The 20798-nt window shown below is 44.7% G+C and overlaps 1 protein-coding gene across 2 annotated transcripts in view; it reads left to right on the forward strand.

Annotated features, from left to right (window-relative positions):
- Positions 1-20593, forward strand: part of scarf2 (scavenger receptor class F, member 2) — a 102640-nt gene extending 82047 nt beyond the window's left edge. For both annotated transcript variants that reach the window (XM_072247984.1, XM_072247985.1), the window contains exons 10-11: positions 14933-15085; positions 18150-20593. In XM_072247984.1, coding sequence (XP_072104085.1) covers positions 14933-15085; positions 18150-19384 — 1388 coding nt within the window. In that variant the 3' untranslated portion in view covers positions 19385-20593. The remainder of the gene's footprint in view (positions 1-14932; positions 15086-18149) is intronic.
- The last annotated feature ends 205 nt before the right edge of the window (positions 20594-20798 follow it).

A 20798-nucleotide genomic window follows, 5' to 3' on the forward strand; every position in this document is an offset into this window, starting at 1 on the left:
CTTCAGAATGTCATGCAATTGATCAGCGGCATCCTTGACCCTGGCACCTGGGAGGCAACAAACCATCCTGGATCCTCTGTCACAACCACAGAACCTCCTATCTGCACCTCTAACTATCGAGTCCCCTATCACCGTATAATTGTGTTTCCTCGGGTAATGTCATTCTTTGCTAGCTTTTGTGCAAGTTTACTTCTGCTATAAATTGTCAGAGCTGTAAACATTTAGCCTAGCAGCTGTGTTCTTGGCAGCCAGTTCTTAAAGGGTCATAACACAATACCAGCCTTAACTTTCAGCTACAGGGGATTGTTTCAGCTTGAAGGAACACTGGGAAGAACCCTTCCCAAAGAGACTAAAACCTGGTCAGGCTGATAGGGAGCAGTGTCTGCAGGAGATATGTCTTTAGAGCCCAAGCCATGTCGTCTCTCCATGGCGACTCCTTGACGGTTGCCTAGCAGTATGTGTTTAAAGTTGCAAAAGGTCGGATTGAGGATAATGAATATAGTTTGTATGTTGGTCTTTAAATACCAGGGAGTGGTATGGTAACGTAACACCACTGCAATGCCAGTGATCCAGGTTCAATTCTGTCACAGGATTTGTACGTTCTCCCAGTGACCATGAGGGTTTCCTCTGGGTGCTCCAGTTTCCTCCCACATTCCAAAGACATATGGATCAGTGGGTTAATTGGTCACATGGGATTAGAACATTTGAAAGTTTTTGACAAGAACAGGCCATTCAGCCCAACAAACCTTGCCAAATTCCTAGTCACATAGAGTGTAGAAATAACTATTGAGTTTAGATTTGAAAGTCTCTAGGTAGTTGATTCCATGTGTCCACAACTCACTGTGTAAAGAAATGCTTCCTGGTGTTAGCCCGAAATCTCCCTTTAACCAGTCTCCACCTGTGACCCTAGTGATCCTTGTTGATGGATTAATTTTGAAGTAGAAGCTGGCATCCACTTTTCTTATACTCTTAATGATTTTGAATATTTCTCTCCTGTCCCCTCTCATTCTACGTCTACTTGGAATAAAAAGATTAAATTCTTTCAATCTTTCTTCATAGTTCATACCCTACAGACCTGGAATAAGTCTTGTCCTTCTCTGAACTCTCTCCAGCAACTTCACACCCCTAGCAAAATATGGAGACCAGAATTGTACACAGTACTCAAGGTGTAGCCTCACAAGCGCTTTATACAGCTTGAGGAGAAGATCTCTAGACTTGAACTCCACTGACTGCATTATATAGCCCAACGGTCTATTAGCCTTCCTAATCACTTCTGTGCATCGTCTAGACGTTAATAGTGATGAGTCTACCAGGAAGCCCAAATCCTTCTCATACACTTTCTAACTCAAGACCCCCTTTGTACATCTGTATCTAATATTTCTTCTTCCGATGTGTAATATTTTACATTTCCTTATATTAAATTTCATCTTCCATTTATCTGCCCAGATCTGTTTATATCTAACTGTATTGATTCTGCTGCCTGAATGTTATCAGCCTGGCCCCCTAATTTTGTGTCGTCTGTAAATTTTACTTAGTTTATATGTTATGTGTTATCCAAATCACTAATGTAGCTTAAAAATAGCAGCGGCCCCAAAACTGTTCCCTGGGAACCCCACTTCTAACATCTTCTAGGTGTGAAAATGATCCTCTCACTATAACTCATTGTTTTCTGTTTTCGAGCCAATTCTGCACCCATTCACAGACCTTACCCTGAACCCCTACCTCCTGTAATATGTTTATTAACCTCTCTTGGGTTACCTTGTCAAAAGTCTTCTGAAAGTCCAAGTAAATGATATCAACCACTCTATTGTGATTATAAATTTTAGTTGCCTTTTCATAGAACATGAGCATATTAGTACAACATGATTTCCCCTTTCTGAACCCCCACTGGCTTTCTGCTAACATGCCTGTTCTTATCAGATGCTGTTTCTTCTCATTCTTTATTAATGTTTCCATTATCTTACCTATGATACATGTTAAGCTTACTGGTCAATAGTTACCAGGGTCAGTGTGGTCACCCTTCTTATGTATCGGGACAATGTTAGCCCATTTCCAGTCCTTATGGATTTCACTAGTCTTCACTGACTTTTGAAAAATATATGTAAGGGGTTTGTATGTATAATTGAGCATCGGGGGCTCGTTGAGCTGGAAGGGTTTGTTACAATGCTGTAGTTCTAAATAAAATAAATAAAAATATTCTAGTAAGCAAAAAGAGCTGCTGTTTTTCAGACTAGTGAGGTTCAAAGAGTGCAGAAGTAAAATCTTGCTAAAAAGCCGGGAATCAAATTTCCTATTTGGCTCAAAGGATCCTGGAAGTGTGTGCAGATTGCTTTTTTTCCCTCTCTTTCTCAGTTAAGCCAATTTGCAGCTGCACACCACTTTTGTTTTGGAAATGTATTAAAGAACATCCAGACCCTTCTCTTTTCTGGAGGAGCTTGTCTCACTGGAAAGCTATGTATTGAAATTAAAGAACCAATCTGCTGTATATGCCCAGCAGGTCAGGCAGTAAATGTGGAAAGAGAAACAGAGTTTGCATTTTGGGTCAAAAACTCTTCTCCAGGCCTGAAGGATTCAGTTTCTCTTTCCATGGTTACTGCCTGACCTATTGAAAGTTTCAGAATCAGAATCAGGTTGAATATCACCAGCAAATACTGTGAAATTTGTTGCTTTCGTGGTAGCAGTACATTGCAATGCCTGATAGTACAAACTGTAAATATATATATATAATATATAAAATAGTTAAATAAGTTGTACAAAAAAAGTACAATAACCATTCAGAAATCGGATGGCCGAGGGGAAGTTGAGTGTGTGCTGTCAGGCTCCTGATGGTAGTAATGAGAAGAGGGCATGTCCTGTGTAATGGGGGTCCTTAACGATGGACGCTGCCTTTTTGAGGCATCGCTCCTTGAAGATGTCCTGGGTGCTGGGGAGGCTAGTATCCGTGATGGAGCTGGCTGAGTTGAAAACTCTCTGCAGCTTATTTCGATCACGTACAGTAGCCCCACCCCCCATCCCAGACAGTGATGCATTCGGTTAGAATGATCTCCACGGTACACCTGTACAAATTCGAGAGTGACATATCAAATCTCCTCAAACTCCCAATGAAATATATTTCAGACTTTCAGCATCTGCAGTTTAGATTATGAGGACACTCAGTCCTCGTTTATTGTCATTTAGAAATGCATACATGCATTAAGAAATGATACAGTGTTTCTCCGGAGTGATATCACAAAAAAACAGGACAAAGCAAAGACTAACACTGACAGAACCACATAATTATAACGTATACTTACAACAGTGCAAAGCAATACCATAATTTGATAAAGAGCAGACCATGGGCACATTAAAAAAAAGTCTCAAAGTCCCAAGTCGATTGACTCCCGAGTCCCCGATAGCAGGTGGCAAAAGGGAGAAACTCCCTGCCGTAAACCTCCAGGCACCGACAACTGCCGATGCATTGGAAGCACCCGACCACAGCCGACACTGAGGCCGCCCGTCCGAAAACTTCAAGCCTCCGTCCAGCCCCTCCGATACAGCCTCCCAAGCGCCATCCTCTGCCGAGCGCCTTTGACCTCACCCCAGCCGCCGAAACAAGCAAAGCCGAGGATTTGGGGCCTTCTGCTCCGGAGATTCCGGTTACCACACAGTAGCAGCGGCAGCGAAGCGGGCATTTCAGAGGTTTCTCCAGATGTTCCTCCGTAGTCTCACGTCTGTCTCCATCAAATCAGAATTGTGCACGGTACCTTACTTGACACATAACAAATATCATTCACCGGAGTGGCTGCGCGCGTTGCGTCATGCCGCCATCTTCTCCTCCTCCCCACCCTGAAGTTACGTGTTTAATTATGTTTTTAATATTATGTACAGATCCTGAGGTCTTTATATTTTGGTTGATTTACTTTCTAATTCTCCAGTGTTGTGTTAAAGTGAAAGTTCCTGCCCAGACAGTACCTCCAGTCTCTCTAACTCTGCTGCCTCTAAACTAACATGTACCTTCCCTTTCACCTGTCGCCAGTGCTCGCTAATCTACATAGTATCCTAACTAGTCACCACTATTCTTAAAATTTTTGATTTCAAGTCCCTCCACGACCTGACCAATCCCAATCTGCGTAATCAGCTCCAGCCCAGCAATCCTCTGAAGCCCCTACACTTCTCACCCTCTGGCCCACTGACATCCCAGAATATCATCTCAGCAGCAGAGATAATACCCCATCCAATTGCTTTCTTCCTTTAAAATCAGGGGTTCCCAAACCTGAGTCAATGGACTCCTCGATTAATGGTAGGGGTCCATGGCATACTGCTTTAAAATACTTCTTCAGGACTACCTCTTTGGACAGATGCCCTCATATTAGGACAGTATGGCAACGTAGTGGTTAGCACAACACTTTATAGTACAGGCGAACTGGGTTCAATTCCCGTTGCTGCCTGTAAGGAGTTTGTACGTTCTCCTTTTGACAGCATGAGTTTCCTCTGGGTGCTCCAGTTTCCTCCCACAGTCCAAACATGTGCCATTTGGTAGGTTAATAGGTCATTGTAAATTGTCCCAGATTAAATCAGGGGATTGCTGGGCAGTGTGTCTTGAAGGATCATAAAGGCTTATTCCACACTGTATCTCAGTAAATAATTGTTTCTTTTGATAAAGCTCCTGTGAAGAATATTTGAACATGCTATTGTTTCAAAGATGCATTATGAATTCAAATTGTTGTTTTACACTCTTGCTAATAAATGGCGTTGAAATGAGATCAAGAATGGACCAATTAATGAACATGTCAGAATTAGTTGTTCTTCCGTTGACTTTACAGTTATTGCATCGGTTCCAATTTTAAACAACCTGTTTTTAGTTACTGCTAAAAATTGGAAACTGCTGTGTTAAATATTTTAAATCTAAACCCTCCTAGGAACTAAATTATAAGTAAACATTCTTGCAGCTTTGTTTAAATATACAAAGCTGCAAGTTATGCAAATCAAACTAACCCTTGAAAATTTTGATTCAGATGTTTAGTGTGGGTAGAAAATTCAAGCTCCATTTCAAAAGAACCTGGCTACAGCTGTCCCAAGTTGGATTTTTCTATACTCAACCTGAAATGAAACTCATAATTGCCTTCACTGGGCTCTTTTTGGGGTATTCATTCATTCGTTATATTTCATGTCGTATGATGAGGGCGATCATGGTTGTCCAACTGTTCTTGACCATGGTTGTTCTTGGCAAACTTTTCTACAAAAGTAGTTTGCCATTGCTGTCTTCTGGACAGTATCTTTGTGAGATGGGTGACTCCAGCTGTTATCAGTACTCTTTAGAGATTGTCTGCCTGGCGTTTGTGGTCGCATAACCAGGACTTGTGATGTGCACCAGTTGCTCATACGACCATCCACCACCTGCTCCCATGGCTTCACATGACCCTGATCGGGGTTGGCGGTGGGGGCTAAGCAGGTGCTACACCTTGCCCAAGGGTGACCGACAGGCAAGCAGAGGGAAGGAGCATCTCAAACCCCCTTTGGTAGAGATGTATCTCTGCTCTGCCACCCATTTGGGGAATTAGGCACTACAAAAATGGAATTTTGATATTATTGTTTATAGAGCTGCCTGGTCAGAGTTGAGTCAGAGAGTCTGTCAAGGTTTATTGATACCTACATGATGTGAAGTGGACATTTACACCCAGATCTCATTGTAATGAGTTTGAAGAGCCAGCTCTATTGTGATAAGTACCTCATGGCTTGTAGCTTCGGGTGGATCTATCAAACTGACCGGTGATCTGTACTTGACTAGCATGGACAGCTTATATTGCCCTTGCCTAATTGTCCACCAGACAATGTTGGTGAACCTAGTGAAGGTATTCCCGTTGTGCTGCTAGGCAGAGATTTACAGGATTTAGAGCCAGTTCCTGCAACAGATTTCCAAGTCAGAATGACGTGTGGCTTGAAGGGTGAACAGGGTCTGCAACTGGTCATGCTCCCATGTGCCTGAAGCTCAGATGACTCGACACCATTTTCTCACGGACAGTTAGGACAGTCTTAGCAGTGGAGTTTGTGGATTTGAGAGGTGCTGTTGGAGCAGCCTAGTGAGTGGATACTGTGCATTTTGGAAAACAAAATCTGTACACTGCATCTCCTGAGTGCTCTGGGCGGTTACTAAAGTAGCAATCAAGAGGATTGTTTTCTACTGTGTGATATTGAGCATCTTGAGTGTTCTTGAAGATGCACACATCCAGGTAAGTGTTCTATCACACAGCTGATTTGTATCTTCTGTGATGGAAAGGTTTTGGTTAATCATAGTCACTTATTGAAGGGTATCTAGTGATTGTCCTGCTGTGACACTGCTCTGTCTATAAAAAATTAATTACTGTTATTCACTTGCCTACTTTTCGATTTGATAAATCCATCCAAAGCTGCATCTGTGATTGATCACAACAGACTTACAGGTAGCTCCCCAGCCACATTCCCATGGCATCTGGGTACATAGGTGGCTTTCTGATCAATTGTGATCCCCCAAATTGTTATGGCAAGTAACAATGCCATGGGGTTTCAGGGTAGTTCGTAACTCTTTCTTGTTGATGATGGTTATCGTCTGCTACTTCTGTGACATGTACGACCATTGTTACGGTCTTGTAAGGTTCTTGGAACTTCCTTCATTTATTCATCATCATCAGTATGCCGTGGGCAATCATGGTCTCCCATCTGTCCATGACCATGATTATACCTGGCAAACTTTTCTATAGATGTGGTTTGTCATTGCCTTCTTCTGGGCAGTGTCTTTACAAGATGGGAAACCCCAGCCATTATCAATACTCTTCAGAGATTAGCTGCCTGGCGTCAGTAGTCGCATAGCCAGGGCTTGTGATATGTACCTGCTGCTCATACAGCCATCCACCACCTGCCCCCGTGGCTTCATGTAAACCCTGATCAGGGGCAAAGCAGGTGTTACACATTGCCCAAGGTGACCTGCAGGCTAGTGGACGGAAGGAGCACCTTATGCCTCCTTTGTTAGAGACATATCTCCACCCTGACACCTAATTTCATCCATTAGCTCTTCAATGTTCCACCACCATGCATTGCTAGATGTGGTGAGATGCAAGGCTTTGGTAGTGAGATCACTTTACTCTATCCATTGCATTCCATTTTTTGCCATGGAGTGTGCATGCAGTCCTGCACTGCATCTTCACCCGGTTGGAACATCCTATCTATTGCATGCTTTTCAGCACTTCAAGTCAAGTCACTTTTTATTGGCATTTCAACCATAACTGCTGCTACAGTACACAGTAAAAATGAGACAACGTTTTCCAGGACCATGGTGCTACATGAAACAATGCAAAAACTACACTGAACTATGTAAGACAAAACACAAAAAAACTACACTAGGCTACAGACCTATCCAGGACTGCATAAAGTGCACAAAACAGTGCAGGCACTACAATGAATAATAATAAATAATAAATGAGACAGTAGGCACAGTAGAGTGTATAGTAGGTTGGAGTCAAGACAGGCTCTGGGTATTGAGGAGTCTGATGGCTTGGGGGAAGAAACTGTTACGTGGTCTGGTTGTGAGAGCCCGAATGCTTCGGTGCCTTTTTCCAGATGGCAGGAGGGAGAAGAGTTTATACGAGGGGTGAGTGGGGTCCTTCATAATGCTGTTTGCTTTGCGTATGCAGCGTGTGGTGTAAATGTCTGTGATGGCGGGAAGAGAGACCCCGATGATCTTCTCAGCTTGTCACGGAAACAGGATTAAACTATAGAGTGAAAGGCTTGCTGGACCATGAGGTTATGGATTGTGGTGGTGCACAGTTTGGCTGTTGCTAATGGTACCCATGCCAGCCCAATGCAGAACTTCCAGGTCTATTCTGAGTCAACCCCATTTAGCATTATAGTAATGCCACTTAACAGATAGAGAGATCAAACCAGGCTTTGACCCCCACAAGGATACTGGTCATGGTATCATGAATGGATGCACCTGCCACTGCTAAAGTAGTGAGAATGATTGAAAGCAGTTTGTCCTTCATGCTATTCCACTCAGTACCTGCCACTGACCGTGGCAGCTAGATCTTTAGGGCTCTGCCAGCCCAGTGTGTGATCTTGTTGTCGAAACACTTTCGGAAGTGGACATTGGAGACTCCAACTCTGAATACATTCTCTAGACTGTCTTCTGTGCTTATTCCGGCTTTTATTCAACTGACTCATCAGTTCATTCAAGTTCATTGTCAACCAATTGTACACATGTACACAGCTAAACGAGACAACATTTCTCCTGGACTCAGGTGCAAAACACAATACATACACCACATGCAGCACATACAGTAAAGAGGGGATGGTCGGTGAAAATCAGACAGAGATCCTTTCCTATTATGCATTAAAATTTTTAAAAATAATGCATATCTTTATTTCTTATGAATCATTTTCTGTGGCAGTGTATTTTTCTGATAGTTTTATTTTGGATGCTGTAATCTGAATGCAAAGAACTGAGTTTTGCCTTTACTTTATAAAAGATGTTGGAAATCATATCAATTGGAATATTTATTTTTATAGAAAAAAGTAGACTTACAGTATGTTTGCAGCTGTATTCCTAAGAAACCTGATCCAGACAATGATACTTGATTATATATCAAAATAAGATAGGCTAGGCTTTATTAGCCGATGGGAAGCAAAACACAATAGTCTGTTATTTGTCAGTTACATCTGTAAGTGATCAACAGTTCAGTCAGTCTATTTTTATACAGTCATTGAAACATTAAATTGTTATGCCACAAATCAAAGCTATTAAGCTCTTTAAACCTACACTCAGTGACCACGTTATTAGGTGATAAAGAGGGCCACAGGAATGGAACCTTGTGTGTTCTTCTGTTGCTGTAGCTCATCCACTTCAAGCTTTGACTTGCTGTACGGTTAGGGATGCTTTTCTGTTGTAATGCATGGTTGTTGGAGTTACTGTCACCTTCCTGTCAGCTTATACCAGTCTGGCCATTATCCTCTGACCTCTCTCATTAACAATGCGCTCTTTTCCCACACAGCTGTGGCTCACTAGTTGTTTTTTTTTTTGTTTTTCGCAACATTCTCTGTAAACTCCAGAGAGTCCAATTTCTGAGATACTCAAACCGCCTTGTCTGACACCAATAATCTTTCCGTCGTCAAAGTCACTCAGATCTCATTATTCCTCTATTCTGAGGTTCGGACTGAAGAACAACTGAGCCTCTTGACCATGTCTGCATGCTTTTATGCATTGAGTTGCTACCACGTGATTGGCTGATTAGATATTTAAATTAGCGAGCAGGTGTACCTAATAAAGTGGCCACTGACTGTATGCCAGCTTCAAGACGAAAAATCCCAATCAGTCACATCTTTCCTCTTTCCACACAATCACGCAGATTACTCTCTCTTGACTGCCTATCCACTCCCTTTCTGAAATCCCTGAAAAATTTTGTATCATCCCTCAGGCAGTAGATGCTGATGACTAATCTATAAAATAATCTTTCCTGTACTCACTCAGTGTTTCCAACCAGATTTTTTAATCTGTGTTCCTTATTCCCCAAACAGTCCACAATGAAAATATCTTCACTCTATCACCCCTGTTTAAACTTGTTGACTAATAAAAAATCTCCTCTCAGCCTTCTTTGCGGTAGACAAGCCTAAAAGGACACCCAATATCATTGAGAACACCACGTATTTTAAATGTCTCTTAAGAGGAACTGGTGTGGCGGTGATTCCCCGTGGCTAGCCTCAAAAAGAGCACTGCGCAAAAGTCTTAGACACATACAGTATATATCGCTAGGGAGCCTAACTTTTTTGCACAGTATTGTAGTAATTTTATGTATTACCCTGTACTGCTGCCACAAAAAAGAACAAATTTCCTGATATACATAAGTGGTGATAAACCTGATTCAGATCTGGGTCTCTATTGTGTACTGAGAGTGGGAAGGGGGCAGGGAGAGGGGAATCATGGTTGGGGAGAGGGGAGGGGGCAGGAAGCACCAGAGAGACATTCTGTAATGATCAATAAACCAATTGTTTGGAATCAAATGACCTTGCCTAGTGTGTCTGGGCTGGGTGTGTCTGCACCCATGATAGCACCCGCCCCTGGCACTCCTTCCCACACTCCTCTCATGGTGCTCCACCCTCACCATTCCCAACATCCTTTGCTCCTGCCAGATTTACAAATTCATTTGATGCTCCACGTTGACTGAAGCTGGGGGGGGGGTGGTTGGGTGTGGGGGGCCACAATTTGCCTCTTCCGCAAACTTGGAACATTGTGTTCAGTTCAGTTTCAAGAAAGATGAGGGGTGACCACATTGAAATCTCTCGAATGTTGAAAGTCCTCAACAGAGTGGATGTGGAGAGGATGTTTCCTATAGCGGGAGGGGACAGCCTCAGAGTAGAAGGACGTCCATTTAGAGCAGAGGTGAGAATGGTGAATCTGTGGAATTTGTTGCCTCAGACAGATGCGGAGGTCGAATCTTCAGGTAAGTTTAAGGCGGGGGTCAATAGATTCTGGATTGGTCAGGGCATGAAAGGATACGGGGAGAAGGCAGGAGATTGGGGCTGAGGGAAATTGGATCAGCCATGGTGAAATGGCAGTGCAGACTTGATGGGCCAAATAGCCTAATTCTGCTCCTATATCTCATGGTCTTATGGTTGACAAATACAGTACTGTGCAAAAGTGTTAGGCTCCCTCGCAATATATATGTGCCTAAGCCTTTTGGACAGTACTCTATGTGTGTGTGCACGCTCTATTGCATAAGACTTTATATTTTCCTGCTTTAGAATGGGGTGGCTTGCGTTTCCTCAATGTTAATAGACACACACATTAGGAAAATTAAAGTGAACATAAATAATTCCATCTTCACGTACAGCTTCAGCCATAGTGACTTAAAAATTAAAGATTAGCCTTATTTGTCCTGTGTACAGTGAAATGTGTTGTTTGTGTCAACAACCAACACAGTTTGAGGTCGGTGAGGGCAGCCTGCCAGTGTCACCATGCTTCCTGCACCAACGTAGCATACCCACAACTTTCTAACCCGAACTCGTACACCTTTGGAATGTGGGAGGAAATTGGAAACCCATCCAGTCGTGGGGAGGACGTACAAACTCATTTCAGACTGCGGTGGGAATTGAATCTCGATCTTACTGTAATAGTGTTACGCTAATCACTGTGGTATCATGCTGAATGACTTTAATATGCTGTAACTACACCCAGTATAAATGGTTGTGATAAGCAAAGTTGATAAGAGGAAGGGTGACCGATATCTTGGTTTGGTATAGCCCAAAACCAAGATAAGTAGACCAACTTCCCATTTCACAAAAGTTTGCCCAGTCTCTGAGACTGTTAGCCTGAGTTAGTTTGAGTAATGAACTTAAAAGTGGACAGGATGATAGTGAAATCAAAACCTGATTGGTGTTTGCCCACATAATCCACTCAACGGTCATCAGCGAACAAGATACCAGACGACAGGCTGGGAGCCCCGGGATGGCTTTACTGCTGCATCTGGCCCATTATCAGCAGTTCTGAAGCTCCTGTCTGTCTCTCTGCTGACAGAGAGTCAGGGTTTGATTTCATCCCGGGAGGCTGGCAGCTTGCCTGAAATATTATTTTCCTTTGCTGCATCAGTTGGTGTGTATTAAGGAGGTAGATGTGGAAACCATGATTAGCAGATCCACCATAATTGCCCTCAGCTGCTACCCACAGCCTAATGAAGTGACCACGTCAAAGCTGGGCATCATTACAACTCCAAGGGCTGGGAATTCTTTGCATGTTCCTGAGCTATTACCATGGTGTTACATCCATGTTAGTAAACGGTTTAGTTAGCACCCTGCTACTTCACAATGCAGAAAGCCTTTTTGGTAGTCAGCACAAAGGTGGCACAGGGAACATGAGGCACTGTGTGAACTAGATAGAAAGATAGATAGATAGATATACTTTATTGATCCCGAGGGAAATTGGGTTTCGTTACAGCCGCACCAACCAAGAATAGAGCATAAATATAGCAATACAAAAACCACAAACAATCAAACAACAAAATGCAAACTATGCCAGATGGAAAAAAGTCCAGGACCAGTCTATTGGCTCAGGGTGTCTGACCCTCCACGGGAGGAGATGCAAGTTCGATGGCCACAGGCAGAAACGACCTCCCGTGCCGCCCAGTGTTGAATCTCGGTGGAATGTGGCTGAAGTTGAATATCCGGTCTACAAAACACATTCCTCGATCGTAATATGACCCGGATTGCACCATCTGTTGTTAACCAGAACAGTAAGCACCCAACTCCTTTACGCTTACCGCTCTTAGTGCACTTCTGGTCAGCCAGAACGGTCTGGAAGCCGTCTATGGAGTAGTTTTGATCGGGTATGTCCTCCTGCAGCCCTGTTCCAGTGAAACACATAACACTGCACTCTCGAAATGTTCTCTGACACCTGGAAGAAGAGAGGGGATTTATCATAAGCAAGAAGCTGTGCCACAGAGAGATGATTTTATCTCTTTTATGAGAGGCAGTGTGTTCATTAAACTTGGAACAGAAGCCGCGAGAGGCAATGGAATTGATAGGCTAAACCTCGCTCACCTTCCTTTCTCCTTCACCGCGCTAATGCAGAAGCACCAGACAAGTGGCTTATCCGCGAGCTTCCAGCAGTGTGCTGCACACGAGATGGTCAGCAATCTGCGGTGCATCGCGACACTTCCCATATTGGGCTATGCCTTGCAGATAGTGGCATTATAGCGTCCCTGTCTGGATCAATTCCTCTGAAATTAAGTTAATAATATATCAGAGGGGCTTATCCCAAGTGGACATAGAGTTGGGCTACTTCTGAAGTACCTGGGATGAAATTCAGTCCCACACACACGCGCACACACCTTTTGTGTTGTGGTTCCAGTGCCTGTGTGCTACCACTCTAGCTTTCACACATTGGCAGTCTGAAGAGAACAGGAGGCAGAAACGTCATCTAATTAATACTGGGTTAATGGTCTGCTCTACATTCACAGTGGAGAGCATCCTAACTGGTAGCATCACAGTCAGGTATGGAAGCAGCAATGTCCATGAGGGGAAAAGCTTGCACAAAAAAAGTTCAAAGATCAAAATAAATTTATTATCAAAGTATACATACCATAGGTAACCTTGAGACTAATTTTCTTGCGGGCTGCTTCTGAAACAAAAAGTGGTGGATACAACCCAGTCCATCCCAGGAAAAGCCGTCCCCACCATTGGGCACGTCCACAAGGAAGCATCATTCATCAGCAAGGACCCACACCATCCAGGCCATGCTCTCTTTCTGCGCCTGCTATTGGGGAGAAGGTCCCATGCAAACACAAGGGATTCCGCAAGAGCTGGGAATCAAGAGCAACCCACACAAAATATGGGTGCTTTGCTGTAGCTTGGTGGGTGGTGGGCACCAATGCTTTTTACTGAAACGGGAGGGAGAAGGGGAGAGGTTGATGCATTGATGCTTGCTGCTGCCTGTGTGAGGGAGAGGGGTCTTTGGGGTTCGAACGTTTTTCTGTCATTCATTTTTTTGGGGTTCTGTTCATCGTGAGTGTCCGCGAAGACAAATATTTCAGTTCGTATACGGTATACGTTCTTTGATAATAAACAGAACCATTTGAATCATTTGAAATACTGGAGGAACTCCGCGAATCAGGCAGCATCTATGGATGATTTCTTTGTCCATTCACGCATCCCCACTTATCTCCCTCCTGACACAGTGACAGATATGCTACACTTGCTCATACGCTTCCTCCCTCACCTCCATTCAGGGCCACAAACAGTCCTTCCAGGTGAGGCAACACTTCACCTGCGAATCTTTTGGAGTCATCTATTATACCTGGTGCTCTCGGTGCAGCGTCCTCTATATTGGTGAGACTTGACATAAACTGGGGGACTGCTTTGTCAAGCACTTTAAATCCATTCGCCAAAAACGGCCAACCATTTTAATTCTTGTCTCCCCTGTTCCGACGTGACCTTCTCCTTTGGCATGACGAGGCTACCCTCAGGCCTCCAACCTAATGGCATGATCATCGATCTCGCCTCCTGGTAATTTTTTTCCCCCTATCAAATTCCTTCTTCTCTAGACCTTTACCTTCCCCACTGACCTGGCTTCTCCTTTCACCTTTCACCTTCCACCTTCTAGCTGGTCGTCCTTCCCCCCCACCCACCTTTTTATTCTGGCATCTTCCCCCTTCCTTTCCAGTCTGAAGAAGGCTTGGACCTGCTGAGTTCCTCCAGCATTTTGTGTGTGTTGCTTAGGTCCCATACAACCAGGTTCAGGAACGATTATTACCCTTCAACCAACAGGCTCCTGAACCAGCATGGATAACTCATTCACCTCAACATTGAACTAATTCCACAACCTATGGACTCAACAAATCATATTCACAAAATAATTTGTTTGTTTGTTTGTATTTGCACAATTTGTCTTCCTTTGCACATTGGTTGTTTGTCCGCTTTTGTGTGTAGTTTTTCATCGATCCCATTAAATTTCTTTGTATCCACTGTGAATGTCCACAAGAAAATGAAACTCAGGGTAGTATATGGTGACGTATATGTATGTTGATAATAACTTCGAATCTTTAAACTTTCGTTTTGAACTTTTCATTAACACCCAATAAAAGGAGCCACTACCTCAATGAAGTGTAGGATTGTCCCATTGACAGAATAACGTTAACCATTGAAGGATAGGACAAACCAGAATATTAAATCAGAGATAGAGAATCCATTTATCCAGACAGGCATACTAAATCTGTGGTGTAATTTTCCAGTGGTATAATCAAGGATGAATTACAATGAATCGTTATGATGGAGCAAAGAGCTGGGGAGCAGGGGACAAGAGGATCCGGTGGGTTATTGTACACAGTGTTCTCTAGACCACCCTGTCAAAAGCCATGTAATTCAATGCTGAGTGGGTGATTTGGGCTGTAGGCATTTCTTTGGCTGGATTTACTATTCCCGTGTTATTCCTTTCCAGTGGCCCATCATGATATGGAGAACACCCTGAACTGTAGCTTCATTGAGCCACCTTCAATGATGGATCAGCCTTCCCCCTCTTGGTCTTCCCATGGCTCTTTCTCATCTTTTGATACAGCAGATGATGGCCCTGTGTATTGTGTGCCTCACGAGGGTGAGTACGATACTTGCATATGTGTGTCCAAAACTAGATTAAAGTTGCCTTTCTTTGTTTCTGAGTTAACCTAATCATACGTTGAATTAAATAGCGCAAGATCTTTTATCAGCTGTTGAGTCAAGGGGGGAGGGTCTTTATTATTAATCGTGGAGAGTTGAGAACTGCTTACTGGTATTTGTGTTGAGAGGAATGATTGCAAACTCAGCAATAATTGAAAACCTTACTAACCATTAAGTTGTCTCTTTCTCCTTTCTCATACTGGAGACTTTAATGGAATGAGTGTTATTAGGACTACCACCAAACATATCTTTATCTCCCCCCTTCTCTGCTTTCCACAGGGATCGCTCCCTCCAGGATTTTCTTGTCTATTCGTCCTTCCCCACTAATCTCTCTTCTGGCACTTATCCTAAAGTGCTAAACACCTGCTCATTCATTTCCTTCCTCGCCTCCATTCAGGGCCCTAAAAAGTCCTTCCAGGTGAGGCAACACTTCACCTGTGAACTTGCTGGGGTCGTCCATTGCGCATGGCGCTCCCGATGGGGCCTCCTCTACACTGGTGAGACCCGGCGTAAAATTGGGGGACTGATTCCTCGAGCACCTTCACTCTATCTGCCGAAAGCGGAACGCCCGGTGGCCCAGCATTTTAATTCCCATTCCCATTCCCCTGCCGACATGTCGGTCCATGGCCTCTTCTTGTGCCAAGACGAAGCCACCCTCAGGGTGGAGGAGCAAAACTTTATATTCTGTCTGGGCAGCCTCCAACTTGATGGCATGAATATTGATTTTTCTTTCTGGTAAAAAAAAATCCATCCCCCTCCCTCTCTTCTTCTATTCCCAACTCTGGTCTCATGCCTTTTGCCTCTCCTCACCTACTTATCACCTCCCCTGGGTCCCCTCCTCCTTCCCTTCTCCTATGGTCCATTCTCCTTTTCTATCAGATTCCTTCTTCTCCAGCCCACCTGGTTTACCTTTCACTTTCTAGCTAGTCCTTCCCTTTCCCCCCATCTTATTATCATGTCACCTTCTCCCTTCCTTTCCAGTCCTGAAGAAGTGTCCCTGCCCAAAATATTGACTGTTTATTCATTTCCATAGACGCTGCTTGGCTTGCTGAGTTCCTCCAGCATTTTGTGTGCCTTGCTGTTAGGACTGGTTGTCAATAGTCCTAAATCTGTCTGTTGGAGTAGTTGTCACCATCAACAACTATTGTAGCTTTTGGTTTGTTTAAGGGAATCCTGTGGTGTAGTAGGTTTTCCACAGGCACTCCAGTTTTTTCCCACATTCCAAAGACATGCTGATTGAAAGCTTAGTTGGCTCCTGTAAAGGATCCCAGATTTAGTTGTGTATTCGGAAAAGAGAATAGGTTACAGAAAAATAAAAGAGGGAAATAGGGCTATACGGGACAGTTCTGACAAATGGAATAGGTTCAATGGCTGAATAAAACCTTCTACGGTGCAAAGTCTTAGGTATATGTATTTATAGTAGTGAGGGAGCTGAAGACTTTTGCACAGTACTGTAGTAATTTTATGCATTGCACTATACTGCTGTTGCAAAATAAACTAATCTCAGGACAAAGAAACATAGAAAATAGGTGCAGGGAGTAGGCCATTGGGCCCTTCAAACCTGCACCGCCATTCAGTATGATATGGCTGATCATCCAACTCAGAACCCTGTACCTGCCTTCTCTCCATACCCCCCTGATCCCTTTAGCCACAAGGGCCATATCTAACTCCCTCTTAAATATAGCCAATGAACTGGCCTCAACTGTTTCCTATGGCAGAGAATTCCACAGATTCACCACTCTCTGTGTGAAGAAATTTTTCCTAATCTCGGTCCTAAAAGGCTTCCCCGTTATCCTCAAACTGTGACCCCTCGTTTTGGACTTCCCTAATATCGGGAACAATCTTCCTGCATCTAACCTGTCCCATCCCTTTAGGATTTTATACATTTCAATAAGATCCTCCCTCAATCTTCTGAATTCCAATGAGTATAAGCCTAGTCGATCCAGTCTTTCATCATATGAAAGTCCTGCCATCCTAGGAATCAATCTGGTGAACCTTCTTTGTACTCCCTCTATGGCAAGAATGTCTTTCCTCAGATTAGAGGACCTGAGTAATGATAACCCTGATTCTGATATGGGTCTCTATTGTTGATTGAGAGTGGGAAGGGGCCAGGGAGAGGGCAATCATGGTTGGGAAAAGAGGAAGGGAGAGGAGAGGTAGTGGGAAGAACCAGAGAGACATTCTGTAATGATCAATAAACCAATTGTTTGGAATCGAATGATCTTGCCTGGTATCTCAGGGCTGAGTGAGTCTGCACCCGTGCCACCACCCCGCACCCCCTGCCACTGCTCCGGCACTCCCCTGCCACCTTCTCCACCCCCAACGTCCTTTGCTCCCACCAAATTTACAAACCCGCCCTCTGCTCCACGTTGACAAATACAGTACTGTGCAAAAGTCTTAGGCACCCATACATGCCCAAGACTTTTGCACAGTACTGTATTCTGTCTGGCTAGTCTCCAACTTGATGGCATGAATATTGATTTCTCTAACCTCTGGTAATTTAACCTCCCTCCCTCTTTCTCTCTTTTCCATTCCTATTTCTGGTTACTCTCCGACCCCTTCTCTCCTCCTCACCGGCCCATCATTTCCCTCTGGCGCCCTTCCTCCTTCCCTTTTTTCCCATGGTCCACTGTCTTCTCCTGTTCATCGCCTTCTTCTCCAGCCCTTCACCTCTTCCACCGACAACCTCGCAGCTTCTTACGTTGTCCCCCTGCTCCCACCCACCCACCTTCCCCCTCAGCTGGTCTCACCTATCACCCACTGGCTTGTACTCATTCCCCGCCTGGGTTCTGTCCTCTTCCTTCCCAGTCCGATGAAGAGTCTCTTAGCCTGAAATGCCGATGGTTCTGCCCCCTCCATAGATGCCTCCTGACTTTCTGAGTTCCTCCAGTATTTTATGTGTGCGTTGATTAAGACTGCCCGCATCTGCAGAAGCTGTTGTGAATATGAAATATAGTGCGTTCTCAATGGCAATGTCCTGACATTCACTTTGAATCTTACAGAGAGTATTATGGAGAGCAGTGTCCGTGACAAGGCGAACCTGGCGGAAAAGCTAGCCCCTCCAGTTAGTGAAGAGGACGCTGGGGAGTACACGTGCTTGAAAGGCGACCCCAATGACATGCTGCTTCTGAAGTTGTCAGACAGCGAAGCCTCCAGCAACGGCTCTGGCTCGACCAGTGGAGCAGTGTACGCCAAGGTAGCCCGACTGTCCAAGCAGTCTAAAGACAGCGACAACAGTATCAACACCAACAGCAGCAGAGCCACCAACATCAGCGGCAAGCAGCCCTCCCCTGAGAGGACCAAACCTCCCCCTCCCGACCCGTCAACAAAGCCCAAGTTATCCTGGATTCATGGCAAATTTAACTCCAACCAACCTAACACGGCGTCAACTACGAGGTCTCCCTCCCTGGATAAAGCAGCCACTCAGACAGAGAGCCACCATATGGCTTCAGATGGCAGGAGAAAGAATCTGAGCGAATCCTTTGTTGGACTTTACGGCAGACAAGATGAGAAGAGAGCTTCCAGCGAGGTCAAGCTGAGGCGCAAGGACAAGGCCCACAGCCGGACGAGGGAACACGCACCCAGCGAACCCAGTCACGGCAGCACAGTGCAGAAGAACAAAACAAGCCCGGAGCAGATGCGGAATCTCAACGGCACCATCCAGAGCGCATCGAAAAGAAGTGGACCGTCACCCCATGACAAGAAGCCAGCGGAGGGGAGGGAGTCGCAGAGAAATCCCCCACAGGCAAAGGGTAGGCCTGAGGTGATTCACCCCCATCTATCCCCAGAGACGGCTACCATGCTGGCTGCCCAACTCAAAGAGAAAACCCAGAGCCTAAATAAGTCAGAGGTGAACATGAGGCAGAACGGGCTGATTCCCACCCACCAGCAGCGGGAGAAGCCCACGCCCCCGCAAAAGGCCAAGCGCTCCTTTGGCGCCAACAGCCAGCGAGCGGTCATTCCGACGACCAGCAACCTTCAAAAGATGATCAGTCCCTCTCCAGAGCAGCAGGAGGCTGCGGGAGGCAGCGCCGGCGGTTCGACCCCGGAGAACTGCAGCTACCAGGAGCAGGACGGAATGAACTGTTCTCAGGCCAGACAGGAAACGGGTGAGCAGACACCCAAAAGGACACCAATTAAAAAGCCTCCGAGGAAGCGCAGCAAAGAGGCAACTTTGGAATCGCATCCAAAGACACCCACCATGTCCCCTCAGGTGATGGTTGTAAAGGAGTCATAACTAGAAACAGCATACTCCCACTGGCTGATGTCCACCTCACAGTGCAGCAGGGCAGAAGGGTGGTTATAAGCCTCATGAAAACCCGAGCTGTGTAGTTGTACTGCACTACAGTGGCCCAACCAGGAGCATCAGATAAATTACTAACTTTTAATATACTGTATGTATCTGAGTGTCTTTTCCCTCACTTACCCTTCCCTGAAGGTCAAATGTGGACCAACAATTCCAAATGAACTAAGTATTGTATTGACTCTGATAGACGACCAAAAAATCTTTCCCATGATCTTATTTTGACTGATCAGCAGTAATGGTAGAGAGAGCCATTGATTATTGCGGATTGTTTATAGAGTTAGGCATCTTTCTCTGGGCAAAAGGATCCAACCTTTTGTGACATCTATTTCCATAAATTTTACAGCAGCAAAGCTTTCTCCAACAAAGGAGCACATCAATTCCTCATCATTTGCTGTGGTCTTTTTCAGTATCAGATTGCTGGCTTTTGTATTTTATTCTTTTACAGCTCTCAGTGACTGAAACAAAATGGATTTAGAGGCTCAAGGCTGGGAGATGAAGGTGACGTGCCTTGCTTAAAAGTTGGTAACTTGCTTGATGCTGCCCTTGCTTCAATGATTTCCACTCAGGCACCTTGCTGGTGAGACGTGGCAGAGAGCAGGAGGTGGAGATGGGAGATTGGCAAGAACCTGAAGTTGGCAGGGAAGGGCTCATTGTTGGCAGGAGATGATGCCTGAAGCAGTTTAGAGTTTGCAGTAAATGATCCTGGAAAACAGAGAGAGCCCGGTGAGCAGAGTTGGCGGTCACAGAAGGGATTGGTTCATTATATAAGTGTCACTGCTGATCACTGGTTTGCAGAGGTGGGAGTTCACAGTGAGATTTTCAAGTCACACTGTATTTGTATTAGCTTTCAGGAGCAACTTGCAAACATAGGTTTAGCCTCTCAAATGCTTTTGATGTATTTTACAGTTTTGCATATTATGTGCGTGAGACATTCGGTAACACTTGGCCATGCTGTCATCTGTGAGAGACGGAGAGGGGAAGAACCTGAGCTGGCTGGGATTACTGTGCTGCTGCCAGCACACTGGGACTCTCTATTCTTGGCGCACTATGTCCCAGCTTCTTTCTGCATACAATCATTTTTATGTGTTTTTTCCAAGTTTGATTAAAAATGCCAAGCAAAAAGAATAAACAAGTTTTCTTTCCTCATTTGCCTTGTGGTTGCGTTTCTCCCCTCACCCCTGATCCCTCTCTCTTAACTGGAGGTAGTCGGATCAATGTCTTTCCTGCGGAGTACGGAACAGTCAGGGGTTGATTCCAGGAATGGAAGGGATTCAGGAGTATGGAGAAGGGTGAGGGAGTTGTGTCTCCTCTGTGAGCTAGCCCACCCTGGTGTATCACCAGCCCT

This window comes from Mobula birostris, chromosome 31 (assembly GCF_030028105.1).
Source record: "Mobula birostris isolate sMobBir1 chromosome 31, sMobBir1.hap1, whole genome shotgun sequence".
Taxonomy (NCBI): Eukaryota; Metazoa; Chordata; class Chondrichthyes; order Myliobatiformes; family Myliobatidae; genus Mobula; species Mobula birostris.